At 47.8% G+C, this 17,787-nt stretch overlaps 1 protein-coding gene across 1 annotated transcript; it reads right to left on the bottom strand.

Moving 5' to 3' along the window:
* Positions 1–16,070: 16,070 nt before the first annotated feature.
* On the bottom strand, positions 16,071–17,559 carry MAGEH1 (MAGE family member H1). The gene has a single exon (XM_002720046.5). It carries the CDS (start codon positions 17,250–17,252, stop codon positions 16,593–16,595), a length of 660 nt encoding a protein of 219 aa, XP_002720092.1. The 5' UTR covers positions 17,253–17,559; the 3' UTR covers positions 16,071–16,592.
* Positions 17,560–17,787: the final 228 nt, after the last annotated feature.

The following is a 17,787-nucleotide window of genomic DNA, read 5'->3' on the forward strand; positions in this document are numbered from 1 at the left end:
TGCAACGCCGTACCCAAGAAAATGACTTACAACGGAAAATATAATGTCCTTCCCATTTCTAAAATATTTTTAAAGTTCCATATCATCAAACTAGAATACGAAGTCTCCACATGATATTATGGCCCTCAGAGTCTTTTGATATTTTCTTCCTTCTTCTCATGATTTTTGTGCCATTTATTTGTTGAAGAAAATGAAACTGTCGCATTCCTTGCCAGAATCAGAGGAAGGGGTGCTGGTTCAAAAGTTTGATTGGGGGCTAATGGGAGTCACGGTTTTCTTGGTCTTTTCTTATGGAGGTTTGAGTCTGGGTTACTTCGTGAAAACAATCCCCTATACTTTTCTATTACAAACACTGATTTGAGTATTTTTCATGGGGGAAAACTTTTATAAAGATTTATTTATTTATTTATTTTAAGGCAGAATGAGAAAGAGGGAGGGGAGAGAGAGAGAGAGAGAGAGAGAGATCGAGCGAGAGAGCGCTCACTTCCATACTCAGGTGGGGGGCAGAAAAATGTCAGGAGCCCGAAACTTCCTCCGTGTCTCCTACATGGGTGGCAGAAGCCCAAGGACTTAGGTTGTCTCTTCTGTTGTGTTTACAGTAACTCTGGGAGGGAGAGGGATCAGAAGTAGAGCAGCAAGAACTAGAACCAGTACTTGGAGATGGGGTGCTGGCATCACAGGTCTCAGATTAACAAACTGTGCTACAACGTTGTCCCCATGAATAAAACGTTTACAATGAAAAATAGATACATAAGTAGATACAATATATATCCTAGCTTTTATGGACAGTGTAGAATGGGTTCATAGTCCACATCTCCTTAGTAAGAATTACCGACCAAACCTTTGCAATATAGTCTGACCTTAAAACATATATTCCTGTTGTGGGAACTCTCTCAGCTAGTTACTTTGTCTACTGGTCTCCAGTAAGTCAGAAAAGTGTTAAACCTTGGCAGGATCCCTTGGAAAGCTGATTCTCCCTTAGTCAAGGGTGAAGATTCTTAAATGGGATGTCTTTTTGCCCACTTCTGGGAAAAGAAGTCCCGGTTACCCTCATTTTTAAGTTCCACAGAAATAGGGGCCCTTTTGGCCCTCCTCAGGCAGATCTTTTAGCAGGTTTTCCAGAGAACACCATGAGAAGCTGGAGCCGAGGGTAGCAGCCGTCATCTTCACCTCGAGAGTTCCCGGTCTCTTCTTTTATATCCCAGAACGGGGAGATTCCTCCTGGGCATTTCTTAGCTACATGGGATCAGTACAGGGGAAAGAGTCCCGGCATGGTGACACTGATGGTCTTACCACCTTAAGCTTTGTCTGTTGAGGACTTTCAGAAGCAAAAACGTATGATGGGAATACTATTTTGAAGTAGTAAAAATTAGCATTTGTCATTCTTCTGTAATACATTTTCTGGCCTTCAATTGGCTTTGGGAAAGTGTGTGTTTCCTCTTGAGAAGGAGGATGACAATACACAGGGGAATTACTTCTCTGACACTTAGACAAAGGGAGTAAAACAACCTGGTTTTTTCTTACAAATATGGGAAATGGAGAGGGAGAGGAAGAGGAAAGGGAGATGGGGGGAGGGGAGGGGGAGGAGAAAGAGAGAGGGAGAGAGAGAGAGAGAGAGAGAGAGAGAGAGAAATTGATATTGTTGCATTCTCTGGCTCACCACAGAGATGTCAACAACAGGCAGCACTAGCACAGACCAAAGCCAGGACCTGGAACTCCATGCAGGTCTCTTATGTGGGTGATCATGACCTAAGAAGTTGGACCATCTTTTGCTACCTTCCTGGGCACATTATAAGGAAGCTTGATGTGTAGCAGAGTATCTGGAACTCAGCCAGCACTCAGATATTGGATGTCGGCATCACAAGCAGTATGTTAACCCTCAGCACCACATGTATTAATTATTATACCTGCAAAGACCCTGTTTAGAAATAAGTTCTCCTCCTAGGGTTGTTGGTGGATGTGAAGTTTGGGGGGACCTCTTTCAATTCAGTATGTGTCTGATTAAAAATGATAATGAGACCACTGCTACAGCTGAAGAAACAGTGGGTACCACATGGAGTTAATTTGGGCTTCAACTAAATCTAGGGGGAAGCCACAGTTCAGAAAGACAGCCATCTTCTGGTCTTTGTGGCACATCAGGTTTAACCACTGCAGGTGACATATGAGAGTGTTGCTACATTTTCCAGCTGCTCTCCTTCTGATCAGCTTCCTGCTAATGCTCCTGGAAAACAGTGGATAAGGAAAAAAATCCTTAGTTCACTGCCACCTACCTGGGAGAAAGAATGGAATTCATGCCTCCTGGCTTTGGCTTGGCACAGCCCTCAGTCTTTGGTCTTTTGGGGGAGTGAACCAGGGGATATAGGACCTCTTTCCTTGTCTCTCCCTCTCTTGCTGCTCTGCATTTCAAGCGAGCAAATGTACACATATTTCCTTTAAAAAAAGTGAAACAGGTGCGCGAATAGCACAGCTATGTCAGCAGACTGAGAATGAGAGCACCACAGAACTGCAAAGAATAGTATCATTTAAGTCACAGTCCTTCTCCCAATCCCCAGACTACAGGTTATGGATGGAAAAGGGGGGGCGGTGTGGAAGTAGAAATCAGTGCTGGCTCAATAATAGTTTGAAATGGAGGGCCTAAAATTTCAGAGGCTAGCACACTGTGTAACTCATCTCTCTCTGCTCACTTCTAGCTCCCATTAGGAGTGTGTCATGGAAAAGCAGGGTAAATTACCAAAATTAAAAACAAGTTTCCGTATATTTGCACAACAGCATGTACTATGTTAAATTTTGAAGTTCTGAATGATAGCAGAGAGTCTGTGTGAATGTGCCATCCTTTCCACTTATGGTGTCTCTATCCCTCTAGTGGCTTGAAAGTTCACCTAGAAACCATTATGTCCCATACAAGTATTTCGTACCAGCTCGCAGAGAGTGCAAGGCAGTGACAGTTAAAGGCTAAATTGGCAAAGCACGAACTTCTTCAATCTCAGAGACCCGGTTTCAATTCTATCATGAAATATGGACTTCATGAATCAGCTGCCTAATAATCCCTGTGAAACCATGTTTTCTCATCGGGTACAGCTCGTGGGATTGTGCTTGTGGACTCAATCATTTGTGATTCTGGTGAGAGTGAAATCAAATAACACAAATACACACGTGGAACACAATGAATCCTCAATGAACACAAGCTGAATGTGAGATTTACCTTCCTTCTCCACTGAGGAACCCGCCACCAGGATCAGGAGAGAACCCAGTACCCACTTCAGTGGATTCTAGAATAGCACTTTCTAGACGTATTATTGCCTTAGATTGATGACTCATTTGATTGTGCCCCTCGCCCCCGGCTTCAGCGGTCTTTATTTTCAAAAACTAATTCTGCATCTTTCAGTTAAAAAGGAGGGAGGTAATATGTTGTAGTCAGTTGATTTCTTTTTGTGATACCTCAAGCACTTGAAAATAATACAGTCAACACCAATGGCGTTTTTTCCACTCAATGCTCACACAGATGCATTCACTCACACACTTTATATTTATTGACTGTGTAATATGCACAATGTATTTTCCTAGGTCTTTGAGATGCATCCGGGAACAAAGTGTACAATCAAGCAGATTCTCTCTGTGTAGATCTATGTGCTGATCGCAGTCTACAGACTCTGCTGTATTTTCCAGGGAAATCACACAGAACAGACAAACATTTATCCTACCTTCTTAGGAATGTGACCAGCCTCGGGTACACACTCATCATTTGTGTTGATGCATGCAGTATCCTGCTTTCTGTTTATCGCCTTTTGTACATCACAAAGCAGTTGGACACACTGTACCTCATTCATCATCCTAGCCGTGTTGTGGAGCAGCTATGATCCACCGTTGGAACCATTTCACAGTCAAGGGTTCTGCGGCTCTAGATTTGAAAGGCTTTGTCCGAGGTCACACTGTGGATGGAGGCATGAACATGGGACTTTCTGATCCAGATCCCGAACTTTTTTGTAGAGTTGTAAGTGTTACAGTCAGTCTTAATCCATGAAGCCTGAGAAAGTGCATGACACTAATCCATAGGAAAACACATGAAGGAATGTGTGTGTGTGTGTGTGTGTGTGTGCGTGTGTGCTGTCATGCATGCTTGTGGCCACAATGGCCAGGACTGGGCCAGGCTGAAGCCAGGAACAAGGAGCTTCATCCAGGTCTCCCACGTGGGTGCAGGGCCCCAAGGACTTGAAGCATCTTCCGCTGTATTCCAACAACACTAGCATGGAGCTGGAAACGAAGTGGAGCACCAGGACTGGAATTGGTGCCCTTTCTGGGATGCCAGTGCTGCCATTGGTCACTTGACATCCTATGCCACATTTCCAGCCACCACATTCAGTTCTTAACACTGACCTTCCAGAAGAATTTCCAAAAATCTCTACTTTTTTTATCGTTAAATTTATTTACCTTATTTAAAGTCAGAGTTACTGACTATGCCACAGTGCTGGCCCCTCCCATTCTACTTCTAGATTTTTTTTTTTTGGACAGGCAGAGTTAGACAGTGTGAGAGAGACAGAGAGAAAGGTCTTCCTTTTCCGTTGGTTCACCCCCAAAGGGCCACTACGGCCGGCGTGCTGCGCCAATCCGAAGCCAGGAGCCAGGTGCTACCTCCTGGTCTCCCACGCAGGTGCAGGGCCCAAGCACTTGGGCCATCCTCCACTGCCTTCCCGGGTCACAGCAGAGAGCTAGACTGGAAGAGGAGCAACCAGGACAGAATCCGGCGCCCCAACCGGGACTAGAACCTGGGGTGCTGGCGCCACAGGCGGAGGATTAGCCAAGTGAGCTGCGGCGCCGGCCTCTACTTCTAGATCTTAGTGTTCCTTAATCTCATCACTCATGCACACCCTCCTTGCGAGGTCTGGAGAGGCACCAGGGTCTCACGGTTCTCATCTTTGGACCACACTTTTGTGGGATGTCTGTATGTATTTATTAGAAATGCAGCATAACAGAGGGTAAGGGACTGATGGAGACAGAGGTGAGGGAGAGAGAGAGAGAGAGAGAGAGAGAGAGAGAGAGATCCTCCAACTGCTGGTTAACTTTCCAAATGCTCACAACAACCGGGCCTGAGCAGGGCCGGAGCCTGTGGAGCCTGGAAGTCCATCCGGTTGTCCCACTGTGTGTCAGTATGCAAGGTCCTTGGGCTTCTTTTGCAGTCATCCTTGGATACATTAGCAAGAAATTGGGTGAGACGTGAATTAAATAGGACTCTGACTTGTTCTCCCATAAGGGTTGTAAGCATCCTAAGCTAGGCCTACTGCACTGAAGCTCAATGCCCACCAAGGGCCACACGTTTGACCTGGCCAAACCCATCCACCGCCTCTGTAGTTCTATACCCTGGCCTATGGGAGTCCACCCAGAATGGAGGCAGGGCTTTGGGGCATTGGCTTCATTGTGAGGGCAGGGAGGGGCCTTTCTTCTCTGCTTGCAGCATGTGCTTGAAGACCAGAAGCCTGTGTCCAGTGCTGTGGATCACCAAGTCTGCGTTTGATGTTCTTCCGGAGCTTTCACTCTCTGTATTTGTTACTTATGGGTTTCACGCCTCACATCAAATCCCAGCTTGCCCTGGGTTGAGAGTTTCTGGAGGAATCTGTCAGGTTTCACAGTGCTTGGTGGAGAAAAGGAATGAATCCCTTTGAGAGTTCTGAGGAAATCTTCACTGTTGCAACTCCAGGTTATGTGGTGTGAATCTGCTGCTTCCCCTCTCCGCTCCTATCCTTCCTCCCCAAAACATGGCTCCTGCCTTGCATGCTAATCTTCTCTTCCCTGTCTAGCCATGTATGTTGTTTGTATTCCTTCCTTCCCCTCACTCACACACATGGGGTTTGTCTTCTTCCTGAGGTGGGATTGCTGAGACTAGTGATGGAGAGAACAATAGAAATGCCTGCTTTCCCTCTGCAGCAGCATTCCCCGAGGCTCGTGTCAGAGGGAGAGGCCTCACAGTAGACAGAAGGAACAGGGAGCAGTGCAAAGGAGGAGCTGAGAAGCCAGGGACAGGACTCTGGCCCTTGAAGCTGTCTATGCTGGGCACCAGGACCTGGATTCTTGGGTGCCTCCTGTCTCAAAGGAGTTGTGCACGCAACCCACCCCTAGTAGCTGCTGCTCAGGACTTGGAATCCTGTTAACTCTGGCCTAACTTCACTCCCCAACAGAGCACACGAGCCAATGTATGTGTGTGTGTGTGTACGCACACAGGCATATGTGATGTGTGCATATAGGCGTATGTGTGTGTGTGTGTTTGTCTTAGAGAGCGTTCCTGTGCTTTGCTGTGTGCCACTTGCTCGGTATGTGTGCATGGATGTAGATCGCTCTGCTATAGGCTTGTTTAGTGCTCCAAAAGATTCGCTATCCTCGTGTGTTCCCTTGTGCGTATTCGTGTTCTTTTTTGTGCCTCTTGTGACTACAAGGTGACTGTACACTGACAAATGTATTTGGCTATTTGGAGTTTATGTGTCCTGTTTATATCTGTGCATATGGTAAGTGGCAACATGACTGTATTTGTGTACAGGGTGTGTGTCTGCCTGGGGTTGCAGGCCTACAAGCACACACAAAAATGAGCATTGGGACGATGTCTCACCTCTGCACATCTGGACATGCGTGATGTGGTCATCCGTGGGTATGGGGCTTTGTGCCAGCGCAGTTAAGTGCTGGTTGATGTGTTCTTGTATGGCTTCAGAGGCAAGGAAGAGTTCTCAGCTACCCAGGGAAGGGACTATTACTGTATTGAATTTCTTGGCCCATGAGATGAGGATGTGAACAGGGCCTGTGGAAACAGGAGGGCGACATGGAGGCCATCAGGTGTGGAGGAGCATATAGGAATCTGAGTGGTCAAACAGGCTCCCAGGAGATGGAGCCTGGAGCAAGCATGTCAGCTTGATGCTGAAAGTCATAGAATTGGGGCCAGCGTGATGACACAGCAGGTTTATCTACTGCTTGCAATACCGGCATCGCGTATAAGGTCCGGTTTGTATCCTGGCTGCTCCTCTTCCAATGCAGCTCCCGGCTACTGTGCCAAAGAAGCGGAAGAAGCCAGCCATCTTCCTTGGGCCCCTACACTCCTCTGGGAGACGTGGATGGAGTTCCTGGCTCCAGGCTTCGGCCTGGCCCAGGTCGGGCCGTTTGGCCATTTGGGGAGTGAACCAGTGGATGGAAGCTCTGCCTCTCCTGCTCTCTCTCTAACTACATCTTTCAAATAAACAAACAAGTCTTTAACAAAAAGAAACTGCTAGAACTGCCCAAGGACTCTGCCTCTGTGAGCTGCCTCACAGACAGAGGTGCGAAGAGTGACTCCAAGGGTGGCCACACATGGGGTGAGCACAACAATATGAGGTGTAGCCAAGTGCAAAAGTCAGTAGTGGGAAGGCTGGTGCCTCCAGAGATCCAAAGAGTAGCAGGTTCTGAGGACAAGCATTTCCCTGACATGCTGGACTGTGGTTCTAATTTCCACTTATTCAACCTGAGGGTCAGGGTCTGGGTCGGGGTGGCTGAGATGGTTGCTGTCTGATGGCATTATGTGGACTGAATTTGGTGATAAGCCTTTGGGACAAAGAGCACTTCTATCCTGATGTTCATAGGGTCTTGTTCTTCCCCTCTGGGCCTTAGTAAACTCTTTTTTGAGGAAAATAAAAATTGAGTGTGGTGTGACCTAAGGAGTGTGGAGTTTCCTCCATAAGTAGGGCAGGAAAGATCAGCATTTGGAGCAGCCAGACCCTCTGAACAGTGGTGAGTGCGCCCAGCAGGGCAGCTGGAATAACCTTTCATTCCTCACCTAAGCAGCTCCTCCTAGGCCACTCATTTGTACCTATGTGCAGCAGGCAGGGTACAAGGGTTTGTGTGTGAGAGTGACACCCAAAGAGAGAGAACTGCACTACTGAATGTGCATGCATGTAGCTCACAGCTGCTCAGATCAATGCCTCTGAGCTCCCACTGTCATCTGGCGTTAGAAATGTCCCTGAACGCAGTTTTCTACTGTGTAAAATGGGGCTGAGTTGACAGACTTCCCAGGACAGTTGGGAGGATCTAATTAGCCTCTGCGAAGCTTCGGCACCACTGACTTACTGGTAACTTGTGTTGGAGACTGCGGATTTACTTGCAGGAGGCAATCAGTGTAGAGAAGGAGGTGAGGGACTGCGTTCCTGTGAATGGTGCTGTGCTTTGGGAGTGCTGATGCAGACTCCGCCAGTGGTTTCAGTGTTGGACAGGACCACGCCACATACCTCCGCAGAGAATGCAGCTCAGTTCTGACACCTGGGTCCTGGCAGTGAACTGATTATGGAAAATGTCAATATCTCAAGGGCCATCAGTGCATTTGGAGGTGGCACTGTGACTCTCTCAGGGTACTGCCCTGTTGCCTGCAGACAACTGTAGTCACAAAGCGTTCCTGTTAGCAACTTGTGTCCCTTATAGCCAGTAACAGAGCTATGAGAATCCTTGCCCATGGAGCTGATGGGGTCAGCAGCAGCTAGAAGCAGAGGCTCTGAGTCACGATCATTGTTTGCACGGTGTACACATTTTTGCAAATATATGGGCCTGCGTATCAGGAAGTGTATATACATATATGTTGAGTACAATATGTATGTGTACCTGTGTGTCGTAGTTATTGCTATTGTCACTGTCACTCTCCTGGGGATGCACTGACAGCACAAACACAGGTGTCAGCAGAGTTAACCTTCTGTTTGTGGGAAGAGGCTTCGTTTGTACCAACCTCTTCCTTCTTCCAGGGCTTGCAGAGATTTGTACCACAATCGAGAAGCTTTCCTACGATCATGAAATACAAACGAAAGCAAAGTCAGCTTTGACCTCTCCTCATCACCAAGGCCCAGCGGAAGTCTTGAGCACCTTGGCGTATGCTCTTGGAAATCCTGTGCAGCTCTTTGTGCAAACGACTCTCCAGACTCTGCATACCATCAGACATGGCATCTTTTGGCAATTTGTTCTCTTTAGTTACAATATTTTTTATGTATGCTCTTTGAAGAAAGAACCATATTTTGTAATAACTTCAGTGCAGTAGCAGTAGCAATCACTGATTGAATGCCTGTGATGGGCCAGGCAGTGTGCCAGAGCAGTGCTGCTGAATTCCATCTGTGGACTTGTGGTGCTTTGCAAAGCTTTGCCACTTAACCTGCAGTAAGTGCAGGAATTGAGGGTTTGTGTTTAGGAAGATCCAAATGTTTTGGTGAGAGTTGTGCTGATGTGAAAAAGAAATCATGGCATGTGTTTTGTTTGTCTTTGCCATCTGTCTTCTTTCTACTAATGCATTTTCCTGTGTTATAAAAATGTGTGGATCGGGGCCGGCACTATGGCGCAGCGGGTTGACACGCTGGCCTGAAGCGCTGGCATCCCATGTGGGCGCCAGTTCAAGACCTGGCTGATCCACTTCTGATCCAGCTCTCTGCTATGGCCTGAGAAAGCAGTACGAGATGGCCCAAGTCCTTGCACCCCTGCACCCGTGTAGGAGCTCCTGGCTCCTGGCTTCGGATCAGCACAGCTCAGGCTGTTGCGGCCAATTGGGGAGTGAACCATCGGATGGAAGACCTCCCTCCCTCTCTCTCTCTCTCTCTCTCTCTCTCTTTCTCTCCTCTCTCTGTGTAACTCTGACTTTCAAATAAATGAATAAATAAAAATGTGTGGCTCTACCTGTGACTGATGTGTGGCTGGGAGAGGGGTCATTTTCCCCCAGAGATAGCTTAAAAACTACATGTCTAGGCACTTGTGACAATCAACTGATTTATGCTCGACACCATGTTTAGAAGGCAGGTGATATTCTTCATGTTTTTGGAGGTGTCAACTGAGGATGATCAGGTTAGGTGACTTAGACTAGGCTTCCAAACTACTGAGTGAGCAGACACGCTGAGTTTGTGAACAGCATGCCTCCACTCAACTTGCACAGCTTACATCAAATTTTCAATGACAATGAAGGGCTTCAAAAGTGCCTATAACCCACTCCTGGAGGCTGCTCTCCAGTTCCCAGCAAGACTTGGGTCAGGAATAGCTCAGACCAGTCAGCAGGCTGTGTGGTAGTCACTGCAGCAGGAAGGAGTTGCTCTATGAAACCAGTCTGAGGTGGGGGGGTGGGACATTGACTCATCTTAACTGAAGCAGTATTTGAAGGGTAAACAGAGGATGGACATGCTAAATGGAAATGCGGGGAGGTCTCACACAAAGGCCTTTGTTGGTCTTCAGGGGTTGAGGCTACTGTATTGGACATGAGGTGGGTATCTGCTTTGGGAAGGTCAGCTATCAAACAAGCTCCCCACCAAATTTGGGACACTGGTGGCCCAAAGGCTACTCTTCCTCTTCTCTCCCTTTCTTGTCCTGGAATGTGACCTCCTACAAACTGGCTCAGAAAAATAAAAAGGTTATTTTGCTCGCGGGTGGGTCAGGACCCTGAAGCCCATGATTAAATGCTATAGAAACCAACACACACACACACACACACACACACACACACACGTTCATGCACACACCTATAAAAGACATAGGCACAAAGTCCTATTGAGAAAAAAGACCTTGAGATCGCATGTATATTAGTACCTATGTGTGTATGTGTGTGTGGGGGGGGTCCAGCATGTGGCTTTTAAGCTTGGTATGAGTTGTGCATATTCCTAGGGCTTTCCTACTGTGCTGGCTTGATCAGGCAACAGGTGTTCAAGCAACAAGGAAGTTCAAAATGTGGCCCGAGGGGCAGTCTGTGGTGCTGGGGTGTCTGTCCCATTTGGAGTTGGGCCAGGCTTCAGAAGAGTTTGAGATCTCAGGCAGGCCCACCCTAGCAGCATCTACTCAGAACAGGGCTCCTGTCCTGGAGCGGCAGTGTCATATGGGAACCTGAGACAGCTGCCCAGACATGAGGTTGTCTTTGGTTTCTGTGTTGTCATTTCAAGTTGCTGTGGTCTAGTGAATAGGATTTTTACTGCTACTGGGGAAGCAAAAGCAGTCCCACACTGTGCCTTGCCAGTAGCTCTGGGCTTGTGGTTAGAAGATGGCCTTGAGAGGCAGATTGCTTGTGCCCACAGCATCATTGTTTCAGATTTTAGCTCAGTGGCCTTGACCAGTCCATCTAATCTCTGTGCAGTTTATCTCTGCCTTGTAACAGGGGGATCATGATGTAACCGGCCTAACCAGTTGTGTGGAGTATAAAATGTGGGCAAGAGGCACTGTGCTGCTCCTGGATCTCATGAAAGATGCTCAACAGATGTGGAGCCTCAACAAACAGGCAGATGCCTGGCCACAACGTGAGGAGCTCAAGGGGCCAGAATGCCTAGCTGACATCTACTCGATCCAGAGACCACTAATATGACACTCCTTTTGAAAGATCTTCCCCTCCACTATATAAGTTCCCTCTGCCCTCTTGCCCAGTCTTCAAAGGCATACTCCTTACCACTTCAGTTTTTCATTCAGTGTCTCCCTCTTTTGTGTTAGCTTAATTATCCATAGCATCCCCACAAAAAAGAGTGCCTCCTCCTTCCTTACCATAAAGTCAGTTATTTTAAAAGGTGAAGTTGTGATTTTCTGTGGCCATCATTTTGGCAAGGGACTTTAAGCCAACACCTGCTATGCTGGCATCCCCTGAGACCCATTGGCATCCTGAACCACTTCTGACCCAGCTCCGTGCTAATGCGACTGGGAAAGCAGCAGCAGAAGGGCCAAGTACTTGCTTGCCTGTGACACATGTGGGAGATCTGGATGGTGTCCTGTGATCCTCCTCATGGCTTGGCCCTTGCTCTGTCCCTACCTTTGCCGCCATTTGGACAGTCAACCAGTGGATGAAGAATCTTTCTCTCTCTCTCTCTCCCTCCCTCCCTCCCTCCTTCCCTCCCTTGCTTCCTCCCTCTCTATATTACTCTGTCTTTCAAATAAAAAATCTTTAAAATGATGAGTTTATTTTTCCTTGCTATGGTATATACCAGGCACCAGGGCCGGGCAGCTTGTGATTTGCTCACCTACGTATCCTGGGTAAGTGGAACTATGACTTACACATAGTGGACCATAATAAATAAGTGCCAACAATAGCCAGGGCTGGGCCAGGCCCAACCCAGGTGCTTGGAACTCCATCCAGGTTTCCCACGTGGGTGGCAGAGGCCTAAGCACTTGGGAAACCTTCCACTGCTTTCCTGGGCACATTAGCTGGGAACTGGATCAGAAGTAGGGCAGCCGGGACTTGAACACATGATGCTGGCCACAAGATACGTGCAATTTTCAATCCTGGTTTCTTACCCAGTTGCTCTGCTCAGTGGTAGAGGTTGTACGCTGGTGTTGTAGCACAGGGGGTTAAGCCATCACCTTTGACTCTGGCCTGTCATAGGAGCACCAGCTCAAGTCCAGGATGCTTTACTTCCAATCTAGCTCCCTGTTCATGTGCAGAGAAATGCAGTGGAAGGTGGACAAAGTGTTTGGGCCCCTGCCACTCTTGTGGCAGACATAGATGGAGTTCCAGGCTCCTGACTGGTGCCTGGCCCAGCTCTGGCCCTTGCAGCCATTTGAGGAGTGAGCCAGCGGATGGCCGATGTCTCTCTTTGTCTCTCCTCCTGTCCCTGTAGCTCTGCACTTCAAATAAATGATAAATGAAGCTTTAACAAAGGGTAGAGGACTGCCAGCCTCTGGTACTCGCTCAGGTAGAAGCAGCATCAGTGAGCAATGTTACAGGCCCTGGAAACTTGTGTTTTGCTTGGTCCCCTGAGGGAAGGCCAGGACCTAGGGTATCAGGAGTGATAGAGTGTGTAGCACAGTGAAGTTTCTGAGGAATATGTCGTGATAGGAAACACACAATTGTCCTGGAGGGAAATACTGATGCCACACATGCAACGCCTACCAGATGCACAGTAATGAGGCCACGGGTATGTAGGTATCCAACTCTTCATGCACATCTACTTCCCCCATTCCAGCATGTTATCATCATCATGCTAGACTGGAGTTGAGCTTGACACAGAGGGTTTTCCCAAGGTTGGATGGAGCCCCAGTTTTCCCAGTGCAGAAGTCTGTCCTTGTCATATAGAAGTGTGGGCTTGGGCCCACAACTAGGCCTAGTTACAAAAGCACAGAGACCATTGACCAGCCAGGTGATCTTTGCAACTGGCTTGTGAGAAGTGGCCCTGACTTTCCTCCTCTGGAAACTTGGCCTGGTGGCATCTTCCTTGCAGAGGTGTTGCAAAAGTTATAGGCAATGCATGAAAACAGCCGTCAAGGAGCATGGCGCAATTCAGGCACTCAGCAAATGCCAGCTGCTATCTTCTTAAGTCTTGGCGAGTTTTGAGCTTTCTACCGCTGAGTCCTTTATAGGAATGGAGTGTTCTAGGACCCAGGAACTCCATTGAGCATCCTAGGCATCCTTGCAGCTAAAACTGCAGCTTTTGTGATCACTTTGTGGAACCTCTGCTGGGGTGGGGCCTGCTTAGGTGTCAGAGGTACACAGCTTGGTGCCCCTTGTGGCTCCAGGTCAACATCAAAGAAATTATGCAAATGTCACAAGAAGTATTCCCTTTCCCTCACCAGCCTCCAGAAGCCCCACTCTCTGCCTCTCCCTCAGCCCTGTCATTCCTTTCACAGCCACAGGAAATCCCGCCCTGTGTTTACCTAATCAAAAGCAGATTAACTCCTTGCAGTCCTAGGGATGTGTTGGGCACACTGCCCCTCCAGGCCACAGGGGAATTAACCTGGCTCTGGGATTTCTCCTTCCTGGAGTTAGGGCAGGTCACCTGATCCTTTGTTTCCCAGTCCCCTGGGGAGCCGCCTGCAGCAAGCCTTCAGGATTCCTGCAGTCAGCTCTTTCACAGAGCAGCTGGAGGTATACTCCCTGTCTTTCTCCCTGTAGGCTGGGGCATTGCTAGTAGGCTTCCTGATTCACACTCACTAAAAAGCATAGTAGGCAACTGGATATTTTCCCTCCCAGCCTCCACTTGAGCCAAGACAGGATTGATTCAGACTGGATTGGGAGGGATATTAAGTCTTCCCCTCAGGTGGCTGGCTCTTCTTGTCAAATGGGTGATAAGTATGATAATTATTCTGCCCTGGCAGAGAGGGGATGGGGCCAGCCTCTGGGCCAAGCAAGGTACTCAAGCAACCTGGCTCTGTGGCTCCTGCACTTTCCAGCTGGCTGTTCTAAAGCCAGCTGACTCCTGTGAGCGCCCTCTGTAAAAGAAAGGAGGAAGATTTCACCTGGCATCCTCACAAAAAGGATTGGAGGCTGCAGTTGTATTTACAGAGACCTCCCCCAAAGATTTCATCTGATTTTGCGGAAGACAGAGCCCTTGGGAGCCCTTGGGCAGGCTCAAATAAGCGAGAGGCTAGACGTGCTGAAGGCACTCTGCATTTACCAGGAAAAGACATGGGGTCTTGCATAGATTCTGTCCTTTTGCCACCTCTGTGACTTTAGGCAGGAACATCACCCAGTAACCTCAACCTCAGATTCCCTCCTTGTCTACCTCTGGAGAAGGCGTGGACAAGTATGTGCCCTGCAGGGCATGAGGTTTCTGCAGCCCAGGTTTCTACCACACTACCTGAATCGTAGGAGGCCCTTGTTATTTTCTTCAGTGAATTTGGAGCTGCTGAGGGGTCCTAGTTACTCCTTGTGTTGGAAGACTACTTGGCCTGCAGGCTGATGACTGTGGGTCCCTAGGCCTTTGCCACAGAGGCATTTCTAGCTTACCCTGTACCCAGTAACTTTGCTTTGCACATGGATGGAAGCAGGGCAAGACCTCAGGTAAGGAAGGAACTAAGTAGCTTGGCCACTTTTGTGATTGACAGCCACTAACCACAAGGCTGTGTTAAGCACCTGTCCTTAGTGCTCCTTACTGGGGCAGTTATCTCAGTTATGATGTTTGGCTCTTGTGGTCAATGTGCTGCTACCCTTAGGGTGTTTCGAGCTGCTTATGCATATTCTTTAACCATAGCTGAGGAGAATGTGTGGGATGGCTCCCACATCTCCAGATGGGCTACCTGGTAAGCGGCAGGACTCAGAAGCCCCAGTGATGGGTGGAGGAGAAGGGCATGGAGATCCTTGCTATCATGATGTAAGAGTGTGGAAATCCCTAGGGGTGGGAAAAAACCTGATCCCATAGGACTTAGTCACCATGGACTACCATGCCAGGGAGCCCCCTGGACATTCTATTCCTGTTGAGGGAGAGAGTAAGTAACAGTAGCGAGAATGCTAATGCTATGTGTCCCGCACAAACACATACGCACACCACCCCCTCTAATCAACGTGTATACTGTAACAAGCCAGAGTGCCTGAGAGATGTGTAAGGTTAGCCTTCAGATATGCCACAGGTAGCACCTTCTCTCTGGCTTTATTCAAGATCCTAGAAGCTCTGGAATTTTAGAGGCCTTCTTCCCTTTGATCCAGGGTTACTGTTAGTTGCAAATATTTTTGTGATCATTTCTTCAAAGTCATCCATAACCCCTATTCTTTTAGGCTCTGGCCCCGCTGACCTCTTCCCTTGCCACATTTCTTGGTCTCTACTTTCCCCCTGACCTAACCTTACTAGTGCAGTGAAGACCATGTTAATTACCAAATATTCATGCTGCTTCATTTACTTCCTCCTCGTGTCTGATATTACTTTCTGACCTCAGATTGTTAGCACCTCATCAATTTTCTGACAGTCCCATCTTTTATAAATCTGATGTATGCTATTTGCTATGTTCACTACATCATTTTTCCTTTCTTCTCTTGAATGTGATGAAGGATATTTTTTTATTTCCCCAGTGTCCTATTAATGCCCCCTTCCCTCTGTCAGTAACCCCTCTGCCAAAGTAAGTATCCAACATAGTATCTAACAGACAAAAATTTTCTTTGTACACTGTTGATGCCCCTGTCAATATTCTCCAGCTCATTTATAGACTCTGTGATTCCCTCTTTACTGTTTCTTCCCCTCAAATAGGACACATAAACTATTCCATATTTTCCTTGAACCCCATGCTGAGTCCTTTCCAGACCAGTTCACAAGTTTTCTCCCCTACACAATGTAAAGCATTGTTTGGAACTGTGTGGTTTTTATGGAATCTGTCCAGATCTTAATCTGATACCTCAAATAACAGGTGGTCAATAAGTGAAGAAAGGGTACTAGTCATTATATTTTTATTTTCTTCTGTATATTTTACAAGAACTAAGCAAAGTCATGGAAAATGTCTGTTTCCTTACACAACAGCAGACACAAAGGGTTTCGAAAAGGTCAAATATGAACAATTCCCCATACTTTCCCCACATTTTACGTGCTATTTCAAGCTTTCAAAAAACTTATTTCGGTGCTAACAATTTTGTGCCAGATCACAAAATGTGATGGAATGACTTCATTTTTTAATGTTAGCAAAACTGTTCCAATAAATCTCAATGACAAAGAAACCTCTTCATTTTTATATTTCAGCATATTGTGATCCTTAATCAATAGGATTATAAAAATGAATACAGTTTTAGAACATCCAAAGTAATGCCTCTATTTTGCCATTAAACAATTAGCACTTACCACAAATGCCCAACAGTGCCCTCCCCCATCCACCTCATTTTCATCTCAAAACCCAGGCCACCTAATCTGTGGGGTACCTTTGCTCTATTTTCCTCCTCCAAGGGTCTGCTTCAGACTTCTCTAGTGGGTGGAGTAACCCCTAGCACCTGAATTGAGGATTGCTTCAACTTCTGCATCATCATCTGAATCCCAGTCATAATTACATGGCCAGTCCTTGGAGCATCGGTTACGAACTCTTGCCACAAAATGCATAACTTTCAGCTTGCTGGACTCCACATGTGCTCGAGGGCCCCAGAAGAACTCATACTCCACAGGACTGCTGCGGGGCACTGGCTTATAAATCAGGTACCCTCTGCGCACAAACTCTTCTGTGACGACCTTTTTTGGATCTCCAAAGATGCTGTGTTGCCGCCCAGGCTGCATGCCTAACTTCCCCAGCACTTTCCAGACCAAAGCCTCTTTGGCGCTGTTGCCCATGATGAAGATGAGGGCTAATATGGACATCAGAAGACTTTTCTTGGTGCCCTGAAAATTGCTCCGAGTTACCGAGGGCTGTTGTGCTTGTGCAGTGCTCGAGGCTTGTTCAGGGATGGTAGGGGCCTCCTCCAGGGGGCTTGGGTCTTCCTCTGGGCTGCTCAGATCGTCTTCGGGGGTGCTCGGGACCACAGACACGGCCATGGGGGTTTCAGAGGCCTCTGAGGCCTGGATTTTGCGATTGTTGCGGTTCTCTTCTGCAGCCCTTGCGTTACGGCGGCGCCGACTCTTTCGTCCCCGAGGCATGTCTCCCGCTAGGTGCTCAAAGCCTATAGCAGTCCGAAGGATGCCTGTAGCCTCTGAAGAAAGCAAATATCTATACCTTAAGAAGGAGCCGCTGCTGAAAAGATCTAGGGTAACGGAGTCTTTACCACATCAAAAGAGCGCCTCTCAGTGATGAAGCTCCTTCCCATGCAAGCGGACTTACGCGAAGGAATCTCGGGGCACTTGCTGCAGCTAGAAGCGCGGGAGAAAGCTTAGCAGAATCGGTCTGCCTCTCCTGCCACGCACACGCCAAACACCAAAGAGGAAGTGGGCCGGTCCTCCGCAGGGACTTCCGCTGGCAGATAGGAAAAAGGGCAGGGCAGGGCAGGGGTGGGACAAGGGTAGAAAAGATGGCCACGGATTGGTGGGCGCTGGGCTATACTCGAGAGAAAAGAATTTCGGTATTCTTCAGTCGGGTACAGACTCTCCAAGATTAGCTCGCGGGTATTGGGAAAGAGTGTGATTCTACTCCCCTCAAGGAAGGCCAGCTAGGTGGAGGGGGTGGGATGGGAGATGG

Source organism: Oryctolagus cuniculus, chromosome X, assembly GCF_051225735.1.
Source record: "Oryctolagus cuniculus isolate XC-2025 breed Fujian yellow rabbit chromosome X, ASM5122573v1, whole genome shotgun sequence".
Lineage (NCBI taxonomy): Eukaryota > Metazoa > Chordata > Mammalia > Lagomorpha > Leporidae > Oryctolagus > Oryctolagus cuniculus.